Below are 26,700 nucleotides of genomic sequence, written 5' to 3'. Positions count from 1 at the left end.
TTGAAAGACACTCAGTTATTTGTTAATACCACAAGCCAAACAAAAACATATCTGGGAATGAATCTGTGAAACCTACTAAGGTTAAAATTTTACTTGTTTGGCTTCCAAAACATATTCAACAGATTCGAATTCAATAAATATTTACAGCCAGGCTCTGTGGCTTACGCCTGTAATCCCAGCACTTTGGGAGGCCGAGGTGGGTGGATCACAAGGTCAAGACATCGAGACCATCCTGCCCAACATGGTGAAACCCTGTCTCTACTAAAAATACAAAAATTATCTGGGCATGGTGGTGCGTGCCTGTAGTCCCAGCTACTCAGGAGGCTGAGGCAGGAGAATCGTTCGAACCCAGAAGGCAGAGGTTGCAGTAAGCCGAGATCGCGCCACTGCATTCCAGCCTGGCGACAGAGTGAGACTTTGTCTCAAAATAAATAAATAAATAAATAAAAGATAAATATGTACAAAGTGCCCGCTAGGTAGAAGGTATATATCATTAGAATGAAACAATGCCTATTAAATGTTATTGTTGCTGGGTGCGCCGGCTCATGCCTGTAATCCCACCACTTTGGGAGGCCAAGGCGGGCAGATCACAAGGTCAGGAGTTCAAAACCAGCCTGACCAACATGGTGAAACCCTGTCTCTACTAAAAATACAAAAATTAGCCAGGCATGGTGGTGTGCGCCTGTAATCCTAGCTACACAGGAGGCTGAGGCAGTAGAATCGCTTGAACCTGGGAGGCGGAGGTTGCAGTGAGTGGAGATCGCGCCACAGGACCCCAGCCTGGGCGACAGAGCGAGACTCCGTCTCAAAACAAAAAAAGGAAAAAATGTTATTGTTGTCACAGCAAGTACATTTGCATAAAGTTGCCTCATTATACTTTAGATGTGATTTCAGCGGAGATTAGAATTTATACCCAAATTACAGATCAAATATATATCCCTGATTTAATTTATTACATAAAAAAGAAAAACGTATTTACTTCAGGTGTAAAGAATATTTTATTTCAATACTTCAATATTGAAATCAGCTATCACACATATCCACCACCTGATTGATACTTCATTGTCCATCTCTTAGGAGATATTCAAAGTGAGATTAGTTTGATGAAGCATTCTCAGCAAACCAGAACACTGTACTTCATCTTCAAATTTAAGTCAGATCCTTTAATAAGTTACTTCCTAGTCATTATTTTATAGTATTTATGAAATAGTGCAATACATCAGTGAGGTATCATTTAAGAGGCAAATACTCTATAGATTTGGATTTGTCATCCCAATTCCTTGGCATTCAATAATATAAGTATCTTTAGAGGCATCTTCTTCATCTTCTGATTTCTTCACAATAAATTTAGCCTGAAATCAAAAGAGGAGTATATAAGTAATACAAAGAGAGATGGAGAAAGAGCCCACAACTCCAACTTACGTAGGCAGAGAGTTAATGTCAAGCCCCTTTTATTGAAAAAACCTACAGAGACACAAAGATCAAATGATTCATGAGAAATTCAATAGCCTAAAGATAACACATTTCATTGTACAACCAGGGTTCTTATTCAGAGGTATACATACCCGTGAGTTTTGTCCAAATATATATGCCTGGGCCCCTTCCATACACACTGCATCAGAAAGCTCAGATGTGCAGCTTAGGTAAATATCAACTTTGAAACCTCAACTGGTAATTACAATGCATCTGTATTCCCTACACCCTAAAATTTTTCTAAAACATTTCTACTTTTATCTTGTCAAGTAACAAATTACCCTTTAATTTCTTTACATCTTTTCTTGCTAATTTACTTCCCTAATATATCATTCAAAAGATCCAATTCAGAGAAGGTATGTGGGGAGGAGGGGCGGTGGTGGTGATTAACATCTTCCTTCATCTCTAATGTAAGGGGCTTAACATCACATTTTTCACTTGGTAACTAAAGTTGGCTTTGAAATATTTTATCTGTATCATTGTATTTTTTGTATGTTTGTTTTTTGTTTATGAGACAGAGTCTTGCTTTGTCACCTAGGCTGCAGTGCAGTGGCATGAACACGGCTCACTGCAGCCTCAACTTCCTGGATTCAAAGGATCCTCCTGCCTCAGCCTCCAGTGTAGCTGGCACCACAGGCACATGCCACCATGCCTGGCTAATTTTTAATTTTGTTGTAGAGACAGGGTCTCACTTTGTTGCCAGGCTGGTCTCAAATTCCTAGGCTGAAGTAATCCACCTGCGTCAGCTTCCTCAAGTGCTGGGATTACAGGCATGACCCATTGTGCCTGGCCCATATCACTGCATTTTGAAAACATCATTATTTTTAAAGCAAATATGATTCATTTTAACAAAACTAAATTCAGAACCAAAATAACTAGCCAGGTGCAGTGGTGCACACCTATAATCCCAGCTATTCTGAGGTGGAAGGACACTTGAGCTCAGTTCAGGAGGCCAGCCTGGGCAACACAGTAAGACTCCCCACAACTCCCATCAACGTCTTAAAAAAAAAAAAAATCAAAACAATTAAATAGGTTAAGTTTGTGGCAAAAGGATTTCAAATATGCCTAAAATCTTAGGATTCTTGGAAGTACAATTTGGAAACCATCACTCTGGGGCCTTACTGAATGAACAGTAATGTTCAAAAATTCTTTCACTTTCAGCATTTTGTGGTAATGTACTGACACAGAGTGGACATTTGAAGTTACTGTTGAATGAATAAATGCTGAATTCTGAGCTAGAGAACCAAATTATTTAATTAGTAATATACATGTATGCATTTATATATTTTTCTAATTACAAACATTATGTAAATATGAAACACAAGTAGCAGCTATGAAAATCATTTCTAGCCTATACACAAACCTACTTAAAACTACAAATATGTAGACCTGAAAGGAGCATAGCGGGCCTATCTAGCTTAAGTCTGATTTTACAGATAACTATTTGCATTGAGTCAAAGAAAGATAAGAAACTTGCCCCAAGTCACCCAGTTATACACAAAAAAGCTGAGCAAGATACGAGCTATACACAGGTTCATAGCACTTTCCGTTATGTATACATTTCAAATAACAACTAAGTGTCTACTACATGTAAAGTATTGTAAAAAGTAAAGAATATAATGAATAAAACCTGATCTCTGCTATTAAGGAGATCAATCTATAAGGAGAGACAGACAAGTAACAGTTATAAATACAGCATAAGTAGAATAAAAATAGAGTTCACACTCTTGACATCAAATACAATTTGCCTTTAATTCCCATTAGTCTTTCCTACAATTCAGCAAACACTTACCTATGTAATAACAATTAAAAGTATATATAATTAAGAATCAAACTGGGCGCAGCAGCTCACAGCAGTAATCACGGCACTTTGGGAAGCTGAGGTGGAAGGATCACTTGAGCCCAGGAGTTCAGGACCAGCCTGGGCAACACAGGGAGATCTGTCTCCAAAAAAAAAAAAAAAAAAAGCAGGGTGTGGTGGTGCACATCTGCAGTCCTAGCTACTTGATAGGCTGAGATGAAAGGATCACTTGAGCCCAGGAGTTCAGGGCTGCAGTGAGCTATGATACTGCCACTGCAATCCAGCCTGGGCAACAGAGTAAGACCCTGTCTCTCAAAAGAAAAAAAAAGAGTCCAGGCGCAGTGGCTCACACTTGTAATCCCTGCACTTAGAGAGGCTGAGGCAGGCAGATCGCTTGAGGCCACGAGTTGGAGACCAGCTTAGCCAACATAGTGAAACCCTGTCTCTGCTAAAAAGTACAAAAATTAGCTGGACGTGGTGGCACATGCCTGTAATCCCAGCTAGTCTGGAGGCTGAGGCATGAGAACCACTTGAACCTGGGAGGCAGAGGTTGCCGTGAGCCAAAATCGTGCCACTGCACTCCAACCTGGGCTAACAGAGCAAGACTCTATCTTAAGAAAAAAAAGAAAGAGAAAAGAAAAAGGATCATCATACTAATAGGAGTAGGGCAGCAACAGTGGTTTTGTGTTTGGGACACTTCTGTAATGACTAATTTTTAAAATTAGTATGTTACTTTTGTCATTTTAAAAAATGCTTAAGTCTAGGGCTGGGCATGCTGGCTCACACCTGTAATCCTAGTACTTTGGGAGATCAAGGTTGGAGGATTTCTTGAGCCCAGGAGTTCAAGACCAGCCTGGGCAATGTGGCAAGACCCCATCTCTACAAAACATCGAAAAATTAGCCAGGTATGGTGGCATGCTCCTGTAGCCCCAGCTACATGGGAGGCTGAGGTGGGAGGATCGTTTGAGAGCCCAGGAGGTTTGTGCCACTGCAATCCAGCCTGGGGAACAGTGTGAGACTCTATCTCAAAAATAATAATAAAAATGCTTAAGATTAGCACCTTCCCTCATAAAATTGTTATAAATTTTATATTTCATTATAAAATTACATTATAAAGAATAAGCAAAATGGGAAATATGCTACATGTTACTGAAAGAAGCAAGAAATGAAGCTGTATGCATTAACTGCAAAAAATACAAAGGGAAACAATTTCGGAGAAGAAGAAAACACCCAAATGTCAACAGTGGTTTTACCGGCAAGGGGAAATGATGAGAAGGCTTTTCCCCTCTGTTTCCTATAAAGAAATTACATTAGTTTCATGATGAAATATACCTATTGTTTCTTTCAATTAACAATCCAGGCCAAGTACGGTGGCTCACACCTGTAATCCCAGCACTTTGGGAGGCCAAGGCAGGCGGATCACCTGGAGCTACGAAGTTTGAGACCAGCCTGAGCAACACGGTGAAACCTTGTCTCTACAAAAAATACAAAAATTAGCTGGATATGGTGGCATGTGCCTGTAATCCCAGCTACTTGGAAGGCTGAGACAGGAGAATCACTTGAGCCTGGGAGGCAGAGGTTGCAGTGAGCCGAGATCATGCCATTGCACTCCAGCCTGGGCAACAGAGCGAGACCCTGTCTCAAAAAACAAAAAAAAAAAAAAAAGAAAAAAGAAAAAGAAAAAAAAAGAATCCTCTAAGAAAGGTATGAATATGAGCTCATACAATGATAAATCCTTCTTCATTAAAAACTGTATGTCAACTCTACTAAATTTCAGAGGACAGTGAATATTAGAGTTTCCACAAATATTCTAGTCTACCAATAGAATCAAGAAAATAAAATGTCTAAAATTTTATATAAATTTTTTATAGCCAACTATGAATCCCTTGTGATTTGATATCATAGTTCACAACAAAACATCTTTACTTACCCTGTACGGCAGTACCACACCGTGATTATAACATGGGCTTTGAAGTACGCTTTCCCAGGTTTGCTCAAAGCTCAGCTCTGCCATTAAAAATCCATGTGGCCTTGAACAGTGTAATGAATCTCTCTGCCTCACTTTACTCATATTTATAATGGGAATAATAATAATAAATAGCCACCTAAAATAAATAGGTATGCTGAGGAAGACAGGTGAGATAAACTGCTAAATTAGCTCAGTGCCTGTCAAACAGGAAACAGGGATAGCAATTATGATTACTATTAAGTTTCCTATTTATTAAAATTTAACCCAAAATTGGCTAGAATAAAAATCAAAATATCAATTTCCCTTTGTGATAGAATACTCACCTTTGCTATTTGTTCAGCAAAATGTATAGCGGTTTGTGTATGGAGTGTAACTGGTCCTGTTTTTATTCTGGAAACTCCATTGGCTAATGCCATGAAAACAATCAGCTATTTAAAAAAGAACAAACAAAAATCTCACATATTTATTAATATTTGGAGTTATAATTCCACCGCTGCCCATAATAAAAATACTACTAGAAATAAAAATTGCTAGAAAATAATTTCTATTTCTTTAGGTTTCCAGAAGTACTCAGAAGATGACAGAAAACCTATGTTACCCTAAGTCTGTGAGTGGTACAAAAAGGCTTGGTAGCAGCTCTCAACATTGAATTTTTAAAATTAATATTTACAAGTAAAATATAGAACATTAATATATATACTTAGACCAACTATTTCTGCAAGTTGGTATATATAATACTATGTTTATTCTACTCTCTAAAATTACATTTTAACAGCTGAATAGACAGACTAATACTGGGAGTTTATTGGGAGTTTAAAGTAGACCTGAGCAAGAAGGAAGAGATTAGAAATAACAGAAACTGTCTTAAGAAACAGGTCAAGAAATCTCGAGGAATATATTTCTAAACGTGGACACTACTGATTTGGGATTAAGGAGACAAGAGTATGGTAGAAAGGAAAATCTATAAAGATAAAAGACCATAAAAAAGATATTTGGAAATATTCAATATTTTCTCACTGTGAGTGAACGTGCTACGTTTGAGAGGTCTGCGACACGTCCAAGTGGAGGTGTTGACAGGCATAAGGGATATTATGAGTAAGGAGTTAAGAAGAAAGGCCTGGGCTTCAGATATAAAATTGAGAGTTGTCAGCATAAAGACGGTACTTAAACCATGAGACCGGACAAACTAAGAGAGGGAACAACTACAGAAAAAGAAAACAAGTATAAGCCGAAGTCCAGGGGCTCATCAAAATTTAGAAGTTGGCCGGGCACAGTGGCTCATGGCCCTTAATCTCAAAACTCTGGGAGGCTAAAGTGGGAGGATCACTTGGGCGCCAGAGTTTAAGATTAGCCTGGTCAACATACTGAGACCTCGTTTCTATAAAAATTAAAACAAAAAAAAGTTTTAAATTAGCTAGGCATAACAGCATGTGCCTGTAGACCTAGCTACTCAGGAGGCTGAGGCAGGAGGATCACTTGAGACCAGGAGTTTGAGACCAGCCTGGGCAACATAGCAAGACTCTGTCTTCACCAAAAAAAAAAAAAAAAGTGTTGAGAAGATGAAAACAACAATAAACTAGCAAAGGAAACTAGAATGTATGGCCAGTGAGGGAGGAAGATAACAACATTTCAGAAACCAAGGGAAGAAAATACTTCAAGAAGGAAGGAGTGATCAATTGTGCAAAACACTGTAGATAGGCAAAGGTAAAGTAAAATGAGGGCTGAAATTTGAGGGCTACAAATCCCAGAATATTTTTTAAAATTACTAAAGTAGGACTTGCTAATTAGTGTCTGAAAGTCAATTATTTAAACTGATATTCAATCTAATTACCACATATTCAAATCTAGCAGGTTAGAGGGTTTTTAACCTAAATGTGTCATTACCTGGTCTTGCAGATACTCGTCCACAGTACCACCATGTCTAAGATTTGCTAATAGCATTTCAGCAGCTTCAATTCCAACTTTGTCTGCATTTACACCTAAAGGTAAGCACAACATTAAAAAAAAAAAAAAAAAAAAAAAAAACCCAAAAAATTAACTACTAAGAGACAAAAAGTTTGACATATCCCAGTTAGCACTGGTATACAATTTTTAGGCCTCAAAAACCCACTCAGTGCACCTTTTAGAATAAGATCTTTAGTTATTTAATATTCTCAGTGTTTGGGATACGCAAACACTGAAAATATTTATACCTTTAAATGTACTAGTGGAGGAAAATATTGGCTGCATTGGTCCTATTTAAAATGTACTACTTTATAAAGCCAGTTTACAAATAAGTTATGACCCTATAATGCTATGCCTCAATTTCAAAGTTTAAAACTTGCAGCCAGGCATGGTGGCTCATGCCTGTAATCCCAGGACTTTAGAAGCTAAGGTGGGAGGATCACTTGAGGCCAGGAGTTCAAGGCTGGCCTGGGCAACGTAGCAAGATGCCATCTACCAAACAAACAAACAGACAAACTCTCCTCCCAAATCCCAGAAAAGCGTGCGCGTTACAATTAGTCTACAGGTTAATTCCATCAGAATTAAATAATTTGGCCCAGTGTGGTGGCTCATGCCTGTAATCCCAGTGCTTTGGGAAGCCGAGATGGGTGGACCACTTGAGGTCAGGAGTTTGAGACCAGCCTGGCCAAAATGGCAAAATCCTGTCTCTACTAAAAATGCAAGATTTAGCCAGGTGTGGTGGTGCATGCCTGTAATCCCAGCTGCTTGGGAGGCTAAGGCAAGGGAATCACTTGAACCTGGGAGGTGGAGGTTGCAGTAAGCCGAGATTACGCCACTGCACTTCAGACTGGGTGACACAGCGAGGCTCCATCTCAAACAAAAAAAGAATCAAAGAATTTTTTAAAAGTCAGGAAATTATACTTTATGTAAAAAAGAGCATATAACATTATCAGATCAAATATTTTAGAGTTTTATTTCCTCTAAGATTTGAACAGGTATTAGCTTATTTTAAATATAAGTCAGAATATTTACCCTCTTGCCCTACTTCCTATCTCTCCATACATATCCCAAATCTTTGGTACAACACTGAATACAAAATAAGTCTGTCAGAAGTAGTAGAATTCCACATTATTATTTTAAGGTATTTACTCTAAATGAAAAAATTCTTGGCTGCAAATGAAAACGTCTTATAAAAAATGAAAATGTGGTTAGTTTTGTTTCTATTTTATATTTGCAAATTTACTGGATTATATATAACATTTTCCCCAAAGTGGAAATTGTAGAATTTTAACTTTATTTTTCTTTGTTTTTCTTGTTTTCTTTATCTTTTTTATTGTTTAGAGACTAGGTTCCACGACATTGCCCAGACTGGTCTCGAACTCCTGAACTCAAGTGATCCTCCCGCTTCAGCCTCCCAAAGTGCTAGAATTCCAGGAATGCGCCGCCATGCCCAGCAACTCTATTTTTCTTTATAGTAGTCATATTAATAAATTACCTTCTTTATATTATCAATTGGGCAAGTATTTACATGACTGAATGAAATAGTTTGAAATATGTGCTATGAATCTTGACTTATTAGCCACTGCCATTTCCTCTTCTAGAAGATGGAGATGATAATAACTATGTTGCAAAGTTGTTATAGAAATTAGAGATAATATTTATAAAGCATCTTTTACCCAGATTAGTACATAAAAAGCTATTAATAACAACACAGGTTGAGTAACCCTTTTCCAAAATGCTTGGGACTAGAAGGTTTCAGATTTTGGATTTGGTTTTCTTTTTGTTTTTTTTTTTTTGTTTTTGAGATGGAGTCTCGCTCTGTCGCCCAGGCTGGAGTGCAGTGGCCGACAGCTCATTGCAAGCTCCGCCTCACGCGTTCACGCCATTCTCCTGCCTCAGCCTCCCGAATAGCTGGGACTACAGGCTCCCGCCACTTCACCCAGCTAGTTTTTTGTATTTTTCAGTAGAGACGGGGTTTCACCGTGTTAGCCAGGATGGTCTCGATCTCCTGACCTCGTGATCCGCCCGTCTTGGCCTCCCAAAGTGCTGGGATTACAGGCTTGAGCCACCGCGCCCAATCGCCAGATTTTGGATTTTTAAAAAATTTTAGAATATTTGGGCCAGGCGCGGTGGCTCACGCCTATAATCCCAGCACTTTGGGAGGTCGAGGCGGGCAGATCACTTGAGACCAGGAATTTGAGACCAGCCTGGCCAACAAGCTGAAACCCCATCTCTAGTAAAAATACAAAAATTAGCCAGGCATGGTTGCATGCGATTATAGTTTTAGCTACTTGGGAGTCTGAGGGATGAGAATCACTTGAACCTGGGAGGCGGAGGTTGTGGTGAGCCAAGATCATGCCACTGCACTCCAGCCTGGGCGACAAAGCAAGATTCCATCTCAAAAAAACAAAAAACAAAAAAACAAACAGAGAGATGCCCTGAATTACCACATACAATGAGGGAAGGAAGGAAGGTGCTTGCTGTAAGTGAGGCAATTTCTATACAAAGGAAATAGAGATTGATTAACCAGAGGCACAATTCATTTTAGCAGATTATTTTACTCCCATAGTAAAGAATATAACTGTGTAAGACAAGAGTAATGAAAGATCACACAGATACTCAGCAATGGAAAGACAAAACACATTCTGTCTATAATGCAATCACTTAAAGTTGGAAGGGATCCTTAAACATAGATCATGATCATGGTTCAGTATCATTTTTCAGATAAGGAAAGCCCAGAGTCACTATGCATGATAATGACAGGACATGGGACTAAAATTTAGGTCTTCTCACTCTCAGTTTAGTGCTATCATAACACACTGCCTCAGTCTAAAACAGTGAGATTTTCTCAGACAAAACAAAACCTCATCTTTTTCAAATAAAATTGAACAATGTTATCGTTAGAAGGACTCTGGAGATTCTCCAGGTTAATCTTCTTGCTCAACAAATAAGCAAACTAAGATCAAAATGGTTTTAGTAACTGAGACAATGATAAAGGCATCACTAGTTACAACTTCCTACCTCTAACACCTATGGTGGTATTGACAAGCATCCAATGTTCCTTCTGGTAATAACCCTAAGAAATTAGGATTCAAGGTCTGGTAGTTTTGTTTTGTTTTTTGAGACAGGATCTTGCTCTGTCACCCAGGCTGGAGTGCTGTGGCGTGATCGCGGCTCACTGCAACCTACACCTCCTGGGCTCGAGTGATCCTCCCGCCTCCTGCCTCAGCCTTTGGAGTAGCTGGGACTACAAGCACATGCCACCATGCTCAGGTAATTTTTGTACTCTTTGTAGAGAGAGAGTTTTGCCATGTTGCCCAGATTGGTCTTGAGTGCTCGGGCTCAAGTGATCTGCTCACCTTGGCCTCCCAAAATGCTGGGATTACAGGCATGAGCTACCACGCCCAGCCCCTAAATCCAGTAGTTTTCTAGTTAATTTAAATCAGAAACGAAATGGGATCTGGATAAAGGAGGTCATGATATTCTCTCTGAGATCCTTAATATACAGACAAGCTAGATTGAGAGGACCACAAGTTACTTTTGTATTCGCTAACAACATCTCATTTGACTGATGTCCATGACAGGAAACAAGGAAGGATACCAGGAGGAGTCAGTCAATCTCAGCAGGCATGTTGCTCTCTCCTTTATTCTCTCCTAACACCCTAAGTCTAAAAATAAGTACTGTGAACTCTACAAGTGTTTTATCCAAAGACAACTTCAAAGTACAAGTTGTTTCATGTGACAAAGTAAGAAAAAAATGCTGACAGAATATTAGAAAATTCTTTTCAGGCCTGGTAAAAAATCCCATGTATTACTGATAAAGTAATGATCCCTTCATGATCAATCTCAGTGCAGCACATTTAAAATTATCATCCACCCTGGCAAACTAACTCTACCCCCTATATTCCTATATTCACAAGAGGTAAAGATATCCAGTTACCTCAGCCAGACATCTGGAAGATCATACTTTACACTGCCTTCCTCACTTCCCATATCCAACTGGCCACCAAATACTGTCCATTCATTTTTGCAAATACTCACCTCCCTAGCCCAGCACTCCTTCGCGCAGGCCCTTACCATTCTGACCTGAATTGTAATAAACTCTTATCTTCCCACCTCCAGTATGGCTTTCTTCTACTTCTCTGAATTATCTTTCAAAAACTCTCATATCACATCCCTCCTTAAACGCTTTATATTTCAGGATTAAATGTAAACTCCTAGATATAACGTATAGCCTTTCAGAATCTGGCCTGTCGACCTTTCTGTTGTCATCTCTCTCCATTCCCCTACCCAGGCCTATTATCCACTTGCAGTTGCTCACTCAAACACAGAACACTATTTTTTTTGGTGACAGGGTCTCACTCTGTTACCCAGGCTGGAATGCAGTGGTGCAATCATAGCTCATTGCAACCTTGAACTTCTTAGGATCAAGCAATCCTCCCGCTTCAGCCTCCTGAGCAGCTGGGACTATAGGTGTGAGCCACCATGTGGGGCTAATTTAAAAAAAAAAAAAAGTTTTTAAGAGATGGGATCTTGCCATGTTGGCCAGGCTGTTGTCAAACTCCTGGCTCAAGCAATCATCCTGCTTCAGCCTCCCGAGCAGCCTGGACTACAGCTGCATGCCACCTCACCCAGAATACTTTTGTATGTCAAATTTCTTTGTCCTTCCTCCTTAGCTCTCACTTTTCTATCCAGCCAACTTCTATTTACCCACAGAACCCACTGGAGGACCATTAAATGGCAGAAGCCAGATTTGGGGTCAAGCAGTCCCCAGAAGGATTCACTTTTCTCATCCTGTGTTCCTAGGGTACCCTGGGGATACCACTATCATAGAACTGGTCTGTTTCCTCTGTCAGAATAAGCCAGGAGGCAGGAATCATAGCTATCACTTCTGAATCCCTAGTACACAGTACCTGGCACATTTGGTAACCAGTGATACAAACAAACTCACACTTCTCCCAATGCCTGCTAAGTACTTATTGCTTGTAATATGTCTGCTCCTAGTCTCCGTTTTATATTTGTATTCTCTTTGCTTCTAAAGACTGTTGTAGATAGTGCATGGAGTGGCTCAATATCCACACTGATTCCTCACTGCACCTAATACGTAATTAGTATATGCCAAATACATATTTTAGATCACTATTTCTCAAACTTCAGTACACATTAAAAGTACCTGGAAAGTTCGTTAAAATGGATTCCTTGGCCCCACTCCCACAGATTCCAATTCAATACATCAGGTAGGCCCCAAAATCTGTATTTCTAACAAACTGCCAGTTGATGCTGACAAGTTTGCCTGTCTGCCAACCACAATTTGAATAGTACAGTTTTAGACAGAATTCATTTATGTATGAGTTCAACTGGAAATGGTGATTTGATGTCCAACTAGTTCTAGATTTACCAACTGAGCAAACTGAGGAATTCCTAATTTTTTTTGCATATAGTACTAATAATGTGGCTAAACAGCATAGCTAGGGTAAACATTTTTATTTGTTTATTTATTTTGCAAAGACAAGGTCTCACTATGTTGCCCAGGATCCTCTTGAACTTCTGGTCTCAGTGATCCTCCCACCTCAGTCTCCCAAAGTGCTAGGATTACAGGTGTGTGTAATCCACTGTGCCCAGCTTGGTAAGCATTTTTAAAGATGCTACAAAGTAGGAATAAAGCAATCAATGACCACGCAATCAACTAGAAGTTCACCTAAAAGTTGCCTGGTTGGTAAAAGTTTAAATATTAACAAACACATGCATGTATGTATCTTCTCTCTCTAATATGCCAAACCTTAAACAAATTTCCCTTTCACAAAAATATTTGAAATTTTGAAATCACCAATGTAATAACTGATGCAGAGAAGAATCATCAATAGATGTTAAAACCACTGGATGAAAGCTGTTGTGGAAGCAAGGTAATCAGATGGCCTCAAAGTATTGTCTTGGATCACTAGTTAATTATAAAGGTAAAAGGAACCTTCATAGCAGACAGATCTGCAGGACACACCTCCTTAACCAAGTGATCACACTCAACCTCACCAATAAAGGAGAAACTAACATCATGTGCCCCCTGCCGTGATACAGTGGAATGTACACAAAATCACCTATGTAGTATTCTTAATAAAAATGTTTAATCTGAATATATCGTGAGACAATCAGACAAATTTAAATTGTGGGAAACTCTGTGAGAAAGTGGCCTGGACTCTTAAAAATGTCAGCATCATGAAATGAGAAAAAAAAAAAAGGTAATGGGAGGATTCTATATTAAAAGAGGGACTAAAGAGACTTGAGAAACAAATGCTGTGTTCAAAAAAAAAAAAAAATCCCACATCGCTCTAAATAATATTTTGGAAACAATTCATTATGTATGAAGCTATCAGGTGTGTCAGAATAAAACAGACAAATTCTTCAGGTGTAAAAATGGTATTATAATTGTGTACTTATTGTTCTTTGGACACATATGCTGCAGTATTCAGGGGTGAGACATGGCACCTGCAACTTACATTGAAATGGCTCAGAAATATACACAACAAACTAAATGTTCATAACTAGTGAATCTAAGAGAAGGCTGTATGGATGACTAGTTGAATGAGTCATTCAACTTTTCCATAAGTTTGAAATTTTTCAAAGTATAAAGGTGGGAGAAAGACTGAAAGTCTGAAAGTGTAATTGACTCTAAAAGAGAATCAATTAACTACATCCTTTTAAACTTGTCATTCATCATTCTATAACATTCCAACCCTGAGAGATTAAAGAATTTTCCAGTAGCATTGGGAACTATGGACCCCCTTCATTTATCTTACCTCGTTTACCAAGCGATGATCCAGCAAACAAACAGCCAGTGGAGGTCTCAGCAATAATTCTGTGCAAGAAAAGAAGTTATTACTACCTTTACTATAAATATTCTAAATTTATGCAAATACAACACAGGAGAACAATGGCTATTAAATAGGCAGAACAAAATCTGGGCAGCAAATTGCAAAAGTAAAAATTCTTCATATAGGGTGGCATGATTAGCATTGTCTATCTTAATCAGACCACTAGTATCCTTTACCACTTGACCAGAAGTCACACCAGATTCTAATTCACAGGTTAAGAAATGTCTACCATGCCCCCCAACAGGTTACCATGTCATTAGCGCTAAGCAGTACCATTTCACAGGCACACAGTATTATAAAGTGTTTCAGAATTATCTTAAATAAAAAGGTCATTATGCAGAGACTTTGGTATTGTTCTATGGTTTTTAGATAGTATTATCATAGGTAGAGCAAGCATTTACTTTAAACCTTTTAATGGAAATTCTGAATGAGAGGATTTGAAACTTAAATATCCAAAAATGGTACTTTTATACTTCAAAAAATCAGTTAAAGAATTTGTACTAATACTTAAATCTACAACTCCTAACTGAATTAACATAATAGTTCTAGTCTGTTTTTGTTTTTTCTGAGACAGAGTCTTGCTTTGTCGCCAGGCTGGAGTGCAGGGGCGTGATCTCAGCTCGCTGCAACATCCGCCTCCCAGGTCTAAGCGATTCTCCTGCCTCAGCCTCCCAAGTAGCTAGGACTACAGGTGTGCACCACCACGCCCAGCTAATTTTTGTATTTTTAGTAGAGACAGGGTTTCACCATGTTGGCCAGGTTGGTCTTGATATCTTGACCTTGTGATCTGCCCGCCTCAGCCTCCCAAAGTGCTGGGACTATAGGCATAAGCCATGGTGCCTGGCCTCTAGTCTGTTTTTAAAAAGCTCTTTGCTATATTTATTTGTGAATTGATTTCACATTTAAAGTATTTCATGCAACTGGAAATATTCTCACAGGACTAGCTTTAAAGCCTAACTTCTGATTAAACATTTAAGTTTAATGTAACAACGTAACAAAAGGCAAGTCATCCTCAGAACAAATTCAGAATAATTGTCTTAATTTATGATACTGGTGTTTTAGGTAGGAATGTCCTTAAAAATACAAATTGAGGCCGGGCGCAGTGGCTCATGCCTGTAATCCCAGCACTTTGGGAGGCGGAGACAGGCGGATCATGAGGTTAGGAGATCAAGACCATCCTGACTAACACGGTGAAACCCCGTCTCTACCAAAAATACAAAAACAGCCAGGCGTGTTGGTGGGCGCCTGTAGTCCCAGCTACTTGGGAGGTTGAAGCAGAAGAATGGCGTGAACCCAGAAGGCAGAGCTAGAAGTGAGCCGAGATCGTGCCACTGCACTCCGGCCTGGGCGACAGAGCGAGATTCTGCCTCGAAAATAAATAAATAAATACATACATACATACATACATAAATTGAAACTTCTTAAAACTATAAACTTAAGCAGGAAACCCTACAAATCTTTAATTTAATTAGAATTATTTTGGGGCTCTCAACTAATGTGTAGGAAAAAGTATTGTCTCACATTATTCCATTTCCATTGCCAAATGCTTGGTCTTTAGGTTCTTGAACAGGCTGGATGTTAACATACAAATCCCGGATCTCCTTTCTGATGCATCTAACTGCTGCCGCCGCCATATCTTTTGCTACCTATTTTAGCAAGACAGAAAAATACAATAAAACAATTACTGATTATTTGGAAAATTGTTTTCAAGACTTCAAAGACATATAAAATAATTGGTTGCTTTTACATGCATTATTTAATAACTTGATTTTCAAGAGAGCACTGAATTTTTAAAAACGCTTAAGCAAATTAACTTTATTTTTGTTAATGTATCCATTAATATATATGTTTCATCTTTTAGGTTCAGGAGGTACATGTGCAGGTTTGTTACATGGGTAAATTACATGTCGCTGAGATCTGGTATGTTAATGATCCCATCACCTAGGTAGTGAACACAGTACCTGACAGTGTTTCAACCCTCACTCCCCTTCTACCCTCCTCCCATTAGCAGTCTCCAGTGTTCCCATCTTTACGTCCATGTGTATTCAATGCATAGCTTCCACTTATGAGAACATGTGGTATTTGGTTTTCTGTTCCTACATTAATTTGCTTAGGATAATGGCCTCCAGCTGCAGTCATATTGCCACAAAGGACATGATTTCTTTCTTTAAAAAAATGTTAAGTTCTCTCAATAATTTCAAAATTTAATTGACATAATACTTATCAAGACACACATACATTTTATTTCTGAGAACATCTAGACAACTTACTTTAAATGGCAAAACACCAGCAACGAAAGCTCTTCCATATATCTTAGTCACACAGCCACGGTCAGTTAAATTTATAGGGTTCAACTGTTTAACTGGTGACATTCGAACGATCACTTCACCACCCCCTTTTGGGTAATATCCCCTATGAAAAGTATAACAAATGCCCACATAAACTGATTGTATGACAAAAACAAAACTCAGTATTACAATAAAATGACATGTCAATGATATCCAAACATGTAATCCATGGAAAGGTCTAAATATTTTAGGTCTGTATTTTGTAAAATTTTACACATTAAAAAACAAAATTTTGTCTGTACAATATGGTAGCCTTGAGATATGTGAAACTATTAAAATTAAATAAAATTTAAAAATCAGCTCCCCAGCAGCATTAGCCACATTTTAAGTGCTCAATAGTCACATTTGGCTAGTGACTACCATGTTGGACAGCACAGATATGGGACATTTCCCTCAAAGCAGAAAGTTCTATTTGGCAGTGCTGTTGTAGAATATAAGCTCCTTGAGGGCTAGACTTACCTATATCATTCCCGCTGTTTTCCTGTGCCTTAAACAATGTCTGGCACATGGTAGGTACTCAAATAAATATATGATGAATATTTAGGTAGCAAAACACTTTAAAAGCTTTAATTCAATTAATTGGTGTCATCTGTTCTACAGCAGATGGTGAGAAGACAGTACTCCTCCCGTCAAAGAGCTCAACATCTGGTAGGGAGATGGCTCCATATACTATCTACTAGAATACAAGTCAGGCTATAAGAAAGGTTACAACATAGGTACAAATATGAATTCCGATTGAGGTACAATCAGAGGTCATAAAGAAGTATAAGTTTCACGTTGAAAAAAAACACAGGATTTCTAACTTTTGGGAGAGCAGGGGAAGAATAACATGAACAAAGACACAGAAGTCCAAAGGCACAAAGCATATTTAAGGAATAACAAGCAAACATATTGTTAGAATATATAACACGTTGAAAGGAGGAGAGGGATGAAGAAGTTAGAAAAGTTAGGGCAAGACTTCAAAGCACTTAAATGTCACACCAAGAAATACGGCCTAGTGATTATGTGGCAGAAGGGAAGCCTTAAAGAGAAATAACCTGAATGCCCAATGTGTTTCTTAGGAAAACAATTCGGATCACATTGTGGAAGAGAATTCCTTTTATGACCCCTTAGTGTTTAGTCCAGTTGTCTACACACAGTGAGCACTTCAGCTGTGCTGGGGCATGAAATAACACTAGATATGAGGGTACCTCGGTGTGAAAATTCCCTTGAAAATATTTTCCCTAGAAATAAATAACCATCATGTGTAGCTGTTCTCAAGTCCCCATGCCCCTGCTGTTCATTATTTTTAAGCCTCAAAGTACAATTATTTCTTACAAGAGATGCAATGTATTAAGTGGGTACCAGAAAGACAGTTCTCTAAGGGTCTAACTTTTCCACTATTTTTAGCATAAGTAATAGATCCTAACATTTAAGAAATAAGCAACTTACCTTGTTTTAATGTCACAATTAAATCTGAAACCAAATTTTTCAACAATTGGCTTGAAGACCTGAAAAAAATCAGTTTTTATCATTAGGTTAATCAGCAATATTCACTAATTTAACAAGTGTATTTATTAAACAAAAGTGCTTTGCTGGCTAGTAATTGGATGCTATAGGTAAACGGTGTTATAAGAATATGTAGGCTGGTTCCATTTTTTCAAATGAAAAAAACTGGTATGTAGCTAAATATAAAAGTTTGACATTTATTTAATCAGAGCTGTGCAAGTCTATCTAATGAAAAAAACTAGAACTTAGGATACTTGATATCAGTGGTTATTCTACTCCAAAGGCCAATACTTCCTAACGCGTCTCAAAATAGTACATTTAAGAAATGAGGGGGTATTGGTGAAGAGCATTCCATTCTGCCATCTCAATTTTTTATACAGTTGAAATCTCATTCCACAGACAATGCTTTAACATTATAAACATATGCATTTTCCTGACATCATGAAATTATTCCTAAACAAAATCTGAATGCCTCCATAGCATCCTAGCCTAATTTACTTAACGGTTCTCCAATTTTTCATTATTAGGTAATGATCTATCTTATATAATGATAATTACAGTGTATAATGCTCTGTTCAAATACCTTTAACATTTATCTTTAGCTGCATTTTGCAATATTGAATTAGAGCAGTTTCCTTGAAGTCAAATTACTAGGTGGGGAGAGATTAATTTTTATTATACATCCCATCAAACTGACTTTAAAAAGATTATAGCATCTATTAGAATGGCAAGATTTCAGAGAAAGATGGTGTTTAAGCCTGATGTCTAAGGCAACTCTTTGAGATTTACTCTAGAGATTTACTTATTTCTCTGGGTTGTCTCTTACGTATCCAAGAGGTATGCACGTTATTAACCTTGTTTTGTGGGGTTTTTTTAAAGGCAGAAAAAGCTTAACAAATAAAAACCTGAAAATATCAAGCGCTAGGATGGATACAGAACAGCTGGAACCCTCTATTTGATATCTATTTTTATTTTAGAGATGGGGTCTCGCTATGTTACCCAGGCTAGACTCCAGCTTAAACTCAAGAGACCCTCCCACCTCAGCCTACGAAGTATTAAAGAGCTGTGACTATAGGCACACACCATTGTGCCCACTTCAGCTGGAACTCTCGTATAGTACTGGTAATAATGCAAAAAGTGGCCACTTTGGAAGCTAAAATAACCTGGCTATGTATTATAAAGTTAGACATTTGCTTATTGTAACAACCTTACCCAAGAGAAATGAAAATGTACAATCACACAAAAACTTGCATATGAACGTTAACAGTAACTTAATTTATAATTGCCAAAATCTGGAAACACCCAAATGCCTTTCAACAGATGAATGGATACACAAACTGGTACATCCATATACGAGAACACAACTCAAGTTTTCATTGCAGATATAAGCAACATGGATGAATTTCAAATGTATTATGGATAGCAAAAAACCCAGACTCAAAGCCTACATACAGTATTATTTCTTACATGACATTCTGAACAAAAGGCAAAACGATGACAGAAAACAGATCAGCAGTTGCCAGGGGCTGAGACTCAGGACTGATTACAAAAACGTACAAGGGAATTTTTTAGAGTAATGGAACTATTCTACATTTTGATTGTGGTAGATGGTTCATAACTGTGAATTATATCACTGTCAAAAATCACAGAACTGCATGTTAAAAAGGATGGATTCAACTGAAAATTACACTTTAAAAAATCTGGAAGAAAAAAAAAGATTATACCACTTTTCTCTCCCACTAGTTATATGAGCACACCAGTATTTTTAAAATCATTTTTTAAACGTTTGATCCTAGAATGGAAGGGGCTTAATGGAAAAAAAAGTTTGAGTTTTCCTCCAAATCATAATTCTTGTATTTATAAAATAACACATCACAATTGATATAATTTCTATCACACTCAAGGTGTTTTTTGTTTTGTTTTGTTTTTTTAAAGACAGCATCTTGCTTTATCACCCAGGATGAAGTGCCAACATGGCTCACTGCAAACTCGACCTCCCAGCCTCAAGTGATCCTCCCACCTCAGCCTCCTGAGTAGCTTGGACAGGTGTGCACCACCATGCCTGGCTAATTTTTCTGTGTGTGGTGTTTTTTGTTTTTTATTTATATATTTTTTTTTTGTAGAGATGGGATTTCACCATGTTGCCCAGGCTGGTCTTGAACTCCTGAGCTCAAGGGATCTGCCTACCTCAGCTTCTCAGAGTGCTAGGATAACAGGTGTGAGCCACCACACCTGAGTTTTTTTTTTTAAAATTCACTATAAACACTATTCTAAGATATAACAACAAACTTAAAGTAAACATAATTCCCCACACCCTACTGCAACAGAACTAGACATATTTGGGAGGCTGAGGTGGGAGGATCCTTTGAGCTCAGGAGTTTAAGACCAGCCTGGGCAACACAGTGAGACATCGACTCTACAAAAAAAAATTTTAAAAATTGGCTGGGTATGTGCCTGTAGTCCCAGCTACTTAGGAGGTCACGATAGGAGGACTGTTTAAGCTCAGGAGGTTGAGTCTGCAGTGAGCTGTGATCATGTAACCGTACTCCAGCCTTGGCGACAGCACTGTCTCAAAAACAAAAAGAAAGAAAGAAAAGACGCCATGAAGAGATAAACAAGAAAAAAGACACCATGAAGAGATAAACAAGAAACTCACAAAAAAAACACTCAAGATATATTTAAATAGAGAATGGAGACTCAGAAGCATGTATGAGATCTTAGTTTGTCAACAACAAAAGCCCTTACCATCACTGTATAATCAATCTGTGGTGCCATTTCGGCATTAGTTCCACCTTTCAAATGAAGTTCTGATGGAGAAGCAGCAAAGAGAACACACGGCATTGAGACCTGCATCAAGAGGCACACACTCCTAAGAAGAAGGCAGAAGGGGCTTATTTTCATTTTCTTTTCTGCATTTTCTTTTCAAACTCTTACATAAGCTATATTATTGTTCATCACTACTAACTGAAGCACAGACAACTGTGAAGGCAGGTATATGCCACTGAGTTTCTAGTTAAAAACCATTTTAGTGTCTGAATAGTAAAATCCTGAATTTTAAAGAAAGACCGTATTTCACCATAGAAAAAAACAGCGTTAAATGATAACCAAACTTGGGTCTGAATCTTCAACTAAACACATTAGCTGTGTGACCTTGGGTAAGTTCTGATACTTTTCTTTATATTACAAAAAAGTAAAAAAGAAAAAAAATTTAAAATAAAACCTTCTTCAAAAGTTTTACAAAAGAATTCTTGAAACTAGCAGTTTATGAAAATGCTTTCAAAATAGTCAAGGTCTGAATTGATTATATATGAGTTGTTACTATATAACAAGGTACTGTTCCAGGTGTAAAGTTAAGATATAGTTCCTATCATTGTGGAGTTCATGATATGATAGAATAATATTTTACGCAGCCATAAAAGAGAATGAGTTCATGTCCTATGCAGGGACATGGATGAAGCTGGAAACCATCATTCTCAGTAAGCTAATACAGGAACAGAAAACCAAACGCTGCATATTTTCACTCATAAGTGGGAGCTGAACAATGAGAACACGTGGACGCAGGGAAGGGAAAATCACACACCGGGGCTTGTTGCAGGGTGGGGGGCAAGGGGAGGGAGAGCACTAGGACAAATACCTAATGCATGCAGGGCTTAAAACCTAGATGACCGGTTGATGGGTGCAGCAAACCACTATGGTACATGCGTACATATGTGATAAACCTGCACATTCAGGACATGTATCCAGAACTTAAAGTATAATAAATAAGATAAAAATAAAAGAATAATACTTTATAAAGAGTGACAGCTTGGCTGGGTGTGGTGGCTCATGCCTGTATCCCAGCACTTTGGGAGATGCAGGTGGGATGATCACTTGAGCCCAGGAGTTCAAAACCAGTCTGGGCAACATAGTGAGAATTCGTCTCTACAAAAAATTTAAAAATTAACCAGGCATTGTGGTGCACACCTGTAGTCTCAGCACTTTGGGAGGATCGCCTGAGCCCGAGAGGTCAAGGCTACAGTGAGCCATGATCATGCCATTGCACTCCAGCCTGGGAGACAAAAAAAAAAAAAAAAAAAAAAAAAGACTAACAGCTAAATATTTCACATGGAAAAGTTTTAGTGAAGTAATGCTTGCTTTGCTTGTTTGGTCCTTATAGTCAAATAATGTGAGAAATCACAAGAAATAGTTATGTAACATGATGAATGTTATAAAGTGAAACATTTGGTCATTAGCTTTTCTTTGAGACAGGGTTTCCTTCCATTACTCAGGCTGGAGTGCAGTGGCACAATCTCGGCTTACTGCACCTTCCACCTCCGAGGCTCAAGCCTCAGCTTCCCAAGTAGATGGGACTACTGACATGTACCACCATGCCCAGCTAATTTATATATATATATTTTTATATATATATATGTGTGTGTGTGTATATATGTGTATATACATGTGTATATACGTGTGTGTGTGTGTATATATATATTTTTTGTAGAGAACGGGATTTTGCCATGTTGCCCAGGCTGGTTTCAAATTCATGAGCTCAAGTGATCCACCTACCTCGGCCTCCCAAAGTGCTGGGACTACAGGCATGAGCCACCCCACCTGGCCTGGTTGTTTCTAAATGAGCCATTATCTCCCTTCTCTAAAGTTAAGTGAAAGCAATCATATTCATAAGTAGTTTGAAAGGGAATTCGACATAGGCTCCTACCTACTAAAAGACAGATCTTTATTTAACTTACTTACACAATGATGCTTAAGTATTCAACTGGGACGTCTCTATCAGTAATAATGAATTTCATTAATTCAATAAATATTTATTGGACAGGTGTGGTGGCTCACATTTGTAATCCCCAAACTTTGGGAAGCCAATGTGGGTGGATTGCTTGAGCTCAGGAATTCAAGAGCAGCTGAAAAACATGGCGAAACCTTGTCTCTTCAAACAATACAAAAATTAGCTGGGCGTGGCAGTGTGTGCCTATGGTCCCAGCTACTCAGAGGCTGAGGTGGGATGACCTGTTGGGCCCAGGATTTACAGCTTACAGTGAGCAGTGATTGTACCACTGCACCCCAGCCTGGGCAAGAGGGATACCTTGTCTCAAAAAAATAAAACATAAAAGTAGGGAAACAAGCTCATAGACGTTAAGCAACTTGCCCAGAAAGTGGCAAAACCTGGACTTAAATCCAGGTTACTTAAATGGAATGTTAAGTGATACATACCCTGCTGTCTTGGTATCTGCTGTGTGGATTCCACCTTTGATCTTCTCTGGTGTAAAGGTTATTTCTGTTGAGCCAATTTCTGTCCCCTCCAGTCGCCCATCACACAAATCTCGAATCATTTCCAGTCCAGATAAATGTTGAGGCCTTCAGGTCATAATACTGCATCAAAACGTGTGCATTCAGACTGCCTATATCCCCACATTTTATGACAAATTTATAAAACTGCAATGGCAAGAAAACAGCAAGGTCTAACCACAGTAAGTGCCACATCTTCAGTGTCAGCTTCCTTCTGGGTTTTTACGCACCTAGACTACCTGCTAGTAGGTATCATTTTAACACTTCCTTAAAGATCAGTTATTTCTAACTATAAATACATACCCTGATATATTGTTGCAAATTAGAAGTGTGCAAAAGAAGAAAACTAATAGTTATTTCAGCGCCACCAGTCTCGCTTGCACTTGACTGAATAATCTATGGTGCCTGTATGGGCTGAACTATGTCCCCCCTAAATTCATATGCTGAGACTCTAACCCTCCACATCTCAGAATGTGACTATATTTGGAGACAGAGCCTTTAAAGAGATAATTAAGTTAAAATAAGGCTATCATACAATCTTACTGGTGACCTTATTTAAAAAAAAAAAAAAGAAAAACTAGGACATACAGAGACGCTAGGGGTAAGGTGCACAGAGGAACCACCATGTGAACAGGCAAAAACACAGGCCTGGAGCAGATCCTTTTCTCATGGCTCTCAGAGGAAACCAACCTTGTCAGGACCTTGATCTTGGATTTCCAGCCTCCAGAACTGTGTGGAAATAAATTTCTTTTGTTTAAGCCCCACTCCGTGTGTGGCATTTTGTTATGGCAGCCCTAGCAAACTAATACAACACCTACAGCCTAATGAATTGGATTCCCTTGTTGGTGAACTGGAGGGCTGCAAACAACTATGACAAAGGCAATTAACATTAACATATATCAGTAATTGCCTTTTGGTAATTTCAAAACTGTAGACAAAAGACTGAGCTCGCCGATGTATTAAAATGTAATAAATACAGAATACATACAAAGCAATCAGTGCGGCTTCAAACCTGGGTCCTCTTCTAACAGCTGCATGTACCTGAAACTCAACTAGTGGCATGCCCAGCTACCCAGACAGAAGAAATAAGGTCAAGTGTCAAGGTGTTTCCCTCTCCACAACAGATAATTCTGGTCGTAACAGCTCTCTGGAGGTATGAATGAAAGCTGGAATAACACATCTCAGGATCCATTACTGTTTTATGATTCTAAAACTGGCAGCAGCACAGAATGCACTAGTTAAAAAAACAGGGTTTCCTCTGGCCTCACAAGTATTTCTGCCCTATCTGTCTTGCCTGCTCATACGTGCTATTCAGATATTTGGAATGCCTGGTGAGGTGGGAAAACATTTTAAAAGCTAGCTCTTTAGCAAATGAGACTATTTTAGCCAAACAGAGAAAACTCGAAACCATTTATAAACTCACCCCTCGAGGCTTTCAAGATCTTACAACCCAGGCCACCGCCCAGGCAGAGCGTCCCCGCCCTGGATCGCCCATACCTGCGTCCGGGACCTTCTGGGTTCCACCACTCGGACTCCCGATGCCCCAGCCCGTCAGCCCGACGCCCCCCCGCATCCCCCAACTTCACAGCCCAAGTCTCCCTCCAGCCAGATTTACCTCAGGCCTGGCGTGCTCCGGCCGGCTCGGATCTTCTGCACCCGCAAGGGGAGGCCCAGGAGACAGCTCAAGGCCGTAGAGACTCTCAGGATCTGGCCGCCCTACAAAGGGTGGGGTACAGGGAGAAGAGACGTAAGCACACCGGTGGAGAGAGCTGCCCTCCTTAGTCTGGCGGCAGCTCCGGCCGCTTCGCTCTGCACTCACCCCTTCCATGATGCTGCCATCGACCTCTACCCGCGGCCCCGCCATGGGGGGCACCCTGGGGCCCAGCCCGCGGCGACAAAGCCTCCGCCGGAGCGGGAGAAAGAAGAGACGTTGGCTCCCGCCCAGTAGTTCAGAAATCTCGGTTCACGCCTGGTGCTGCAGGATCCTGGCGAAAAAGCGGAAGAAGCGGCGCCTCTCGGGACACCGGAGTCAGCTGAAACGAACACCCGGGTTCGCCCAGGTCTGCAGTGGGTGCGCATGCGCATAGCTCGGCTTCAAGGCGCCGCGCTGGGAACGCCGCGGTCAGGGCGAGGAAGCTGCCGGAGAGGTGAGGTGACTGTCGCTGAGGTGCGCAGGAGCCCTGAAAGACTTGTGCCTTGGACACAGCAAAATCTGCAGGTTGCAGAAAGTCTCAACTGTAAGATAATTCCGCCAGTTATCCCGCAGGCTTGTGCTTTATCTCTGTTTTGTGGGTAAATATGTGTTTATATCTGTTTTCTCGAGGACCCTGGCATACCCCGAGATGCCGACTTTTAGAGCTGAAGATGCAAGAAAGATCGGGACCCTGCGATGCACCGACCACCTTCTCTCTGGTTGGCTTTCACTGTACCTGTCTCTCGAAGTGTGTGCGCCCTGTTCCGTTGATAGTCTTAACCTTTCGTTCCTCGCTGAGTGCGTGTTTGTGTATGCAGAGTGTGTTATCTTTGTTTCTAGGGTGACACACCATTTATTTGAGGGGCAGGCAAGGCAGAATCACTAGTTCAATACTCTGAAAAGCCAAAGTTATGCCATTTTGCTTGAGAGTGAGTGTGAGCCCTTGACTCCGAGGAACAGTGCAGCTGACAATTCACCTCAGGCGAGGGCAGAAGCAACAGCCAGCTTCTCGGTTCTGCCTGTGGCTCATTTCCTACATAATTGAGTACCAAATAACATGTAAACCTCTAGGGAAGCAAAAAGAGTAAGTCAGCGTCTACCCCCAAAGTTATTGGAGGTATAATGGAGAGACTGAGACGTAATCAATTACAATGTCATCCTCAATAATAATAATTGGCCGGGCGCGGTGGCTCAAGCCTGTAATCCCAGCACTTTGGGAGGCCGAGACGGGTGGATCACGAGGTCAGGAGATCGAGACCATCCTGGCTAACACGGTGAAACCCCGTCTCTACTAAAAATACAAAAAAATAAGCCGGGCGAGGTGGCGGGCGCCTGTAGTCCCAGCTGCTCGGGAGGCTGAGGCAGGAGAATTGCGTGAACCCGGGAGGCGGAGCTTGCAGTGAGCGGAGATCTGGCCACTGCACTCCAGCCTGGGCGACAGAGCGAGACTCCGTCTCAAAAACAAACAAACAAAAAATAATAATAATAATAATTAACATGTACTGTATCTATCTACAGTTTATTATGGGGACAATTACAATATATTAATAATATTCTCTAACAATAACAGGCAACATTTATTGAGCACTTAGGTGTTGTGCACTGCATGCGTTCACACCGTGATAAAGTACTTACTGTTTTTACTGTTTTACAGCTTCCTGTGTTAAACTATTGCTACAAGGTCACACAATTTTAACTAGAAGACTAAGATGTGAACCTGGGTGGTCTGATGTGAACACCAACACTGTGCTGCTTTGCGACAGAGAATGTTTTAGGGAACACACAGACTATGTACTTAACCAAATCTGGAATTTGCCATAAGGTATTAATCAGAG

General features: G+C 39.6%; 1 protein-coding gene across 3 annotated transcripts; it reads right to left on the bottom strand.

The window, feature by feature from the left end:
• RTCA (RNA 3'-terminal phosphate cyclase) lies at positions 1-25,255 on the bottom strand. Of its 3 annotated transcripts, XM_025358278.1 has the most exons (12): positions 24,992-25,255; positions 24,788-24,888; positions 23,863-23,901; positions 23,098-23,241; positions 20,635-20,758; positions 17,833-17,891; positions 16,324-16,465; positions 15,575-15,699; positions 13,979-14,037; positions 7,128-7,222; positions 5,567-5,671; positions 1-1,352 (listed from the first exon to the last, which is right to left on the bottom strand). In XM_025358278.1, the coding sequence occupies exons 1-12, from the start codon at positions 25,034-25,036 to the stop codon at positions 1,251-1,253; spliced, it is 1,140 nt and encodes a 379-aa protein (XP_025214063.1). In that variant the 5' UTR covers positions 25,037-25,255; the 3' UTR covers positions 1-1,250. The 3 variants fall into 3 exon arrangements, with proteins under 3 accessions (XP_025214063.1, XP_025214071.1, XP_025214074.1); XM_025358286.1 differs by lacking the exon at positions 23,863-23,901; XM_025358289.1 differs by lacking the exon at positions 23,863-23,901 and having other exon boundaries at positions 975-1,352; positions 23,098-23,256; positions 24,992-25,226.
• Positions 25,256-26,700: the final 1,445 nt, after the last annotated feature.

This window comes from Theropithecus gelada, chromosome 1, assembly GCF_003255815.1.
Source record: "Theropithecus gelada isolate Dixy chromosome 1, Tgel_1.0, whole genome shotgun sequence".
Classification (NCBI taxonomy): domain Eukaryota; kingdom Metazoa; phylum Chordata; class Mammalia; order Primates; family Cercopithecidae; genus Theropithecus; species Theropithecus gelada.
This window is presented reverse-complemented; position numbering and strand designations above follow the sequence as displayed.

Excerpts from the sequence above, each read along its gene's own strand:
- RTCA (XM_025358278.1), bottom strand. The coding sequence starts at position 25,036 with ATGGCGGGGCCGCGGGTAGAGGTCGATGGCAGCATCATGGAAGGG. Across the intron at positions 17,892-20,634 it reads AGATTGATTATACAGTGATG|GTCTTCAAGCCAATTGTTGA; the intron begins GTAAGGGCTTTT and ends GATTTTTTTCAG. Across the intron at positions 14,038-15,574 it reads GGCAATGGAAATGGAATAAT|AATTATTGCTGAGACCTCCA; the intron begins GTGAGACAATAC and ends TTTCTTGCACAG.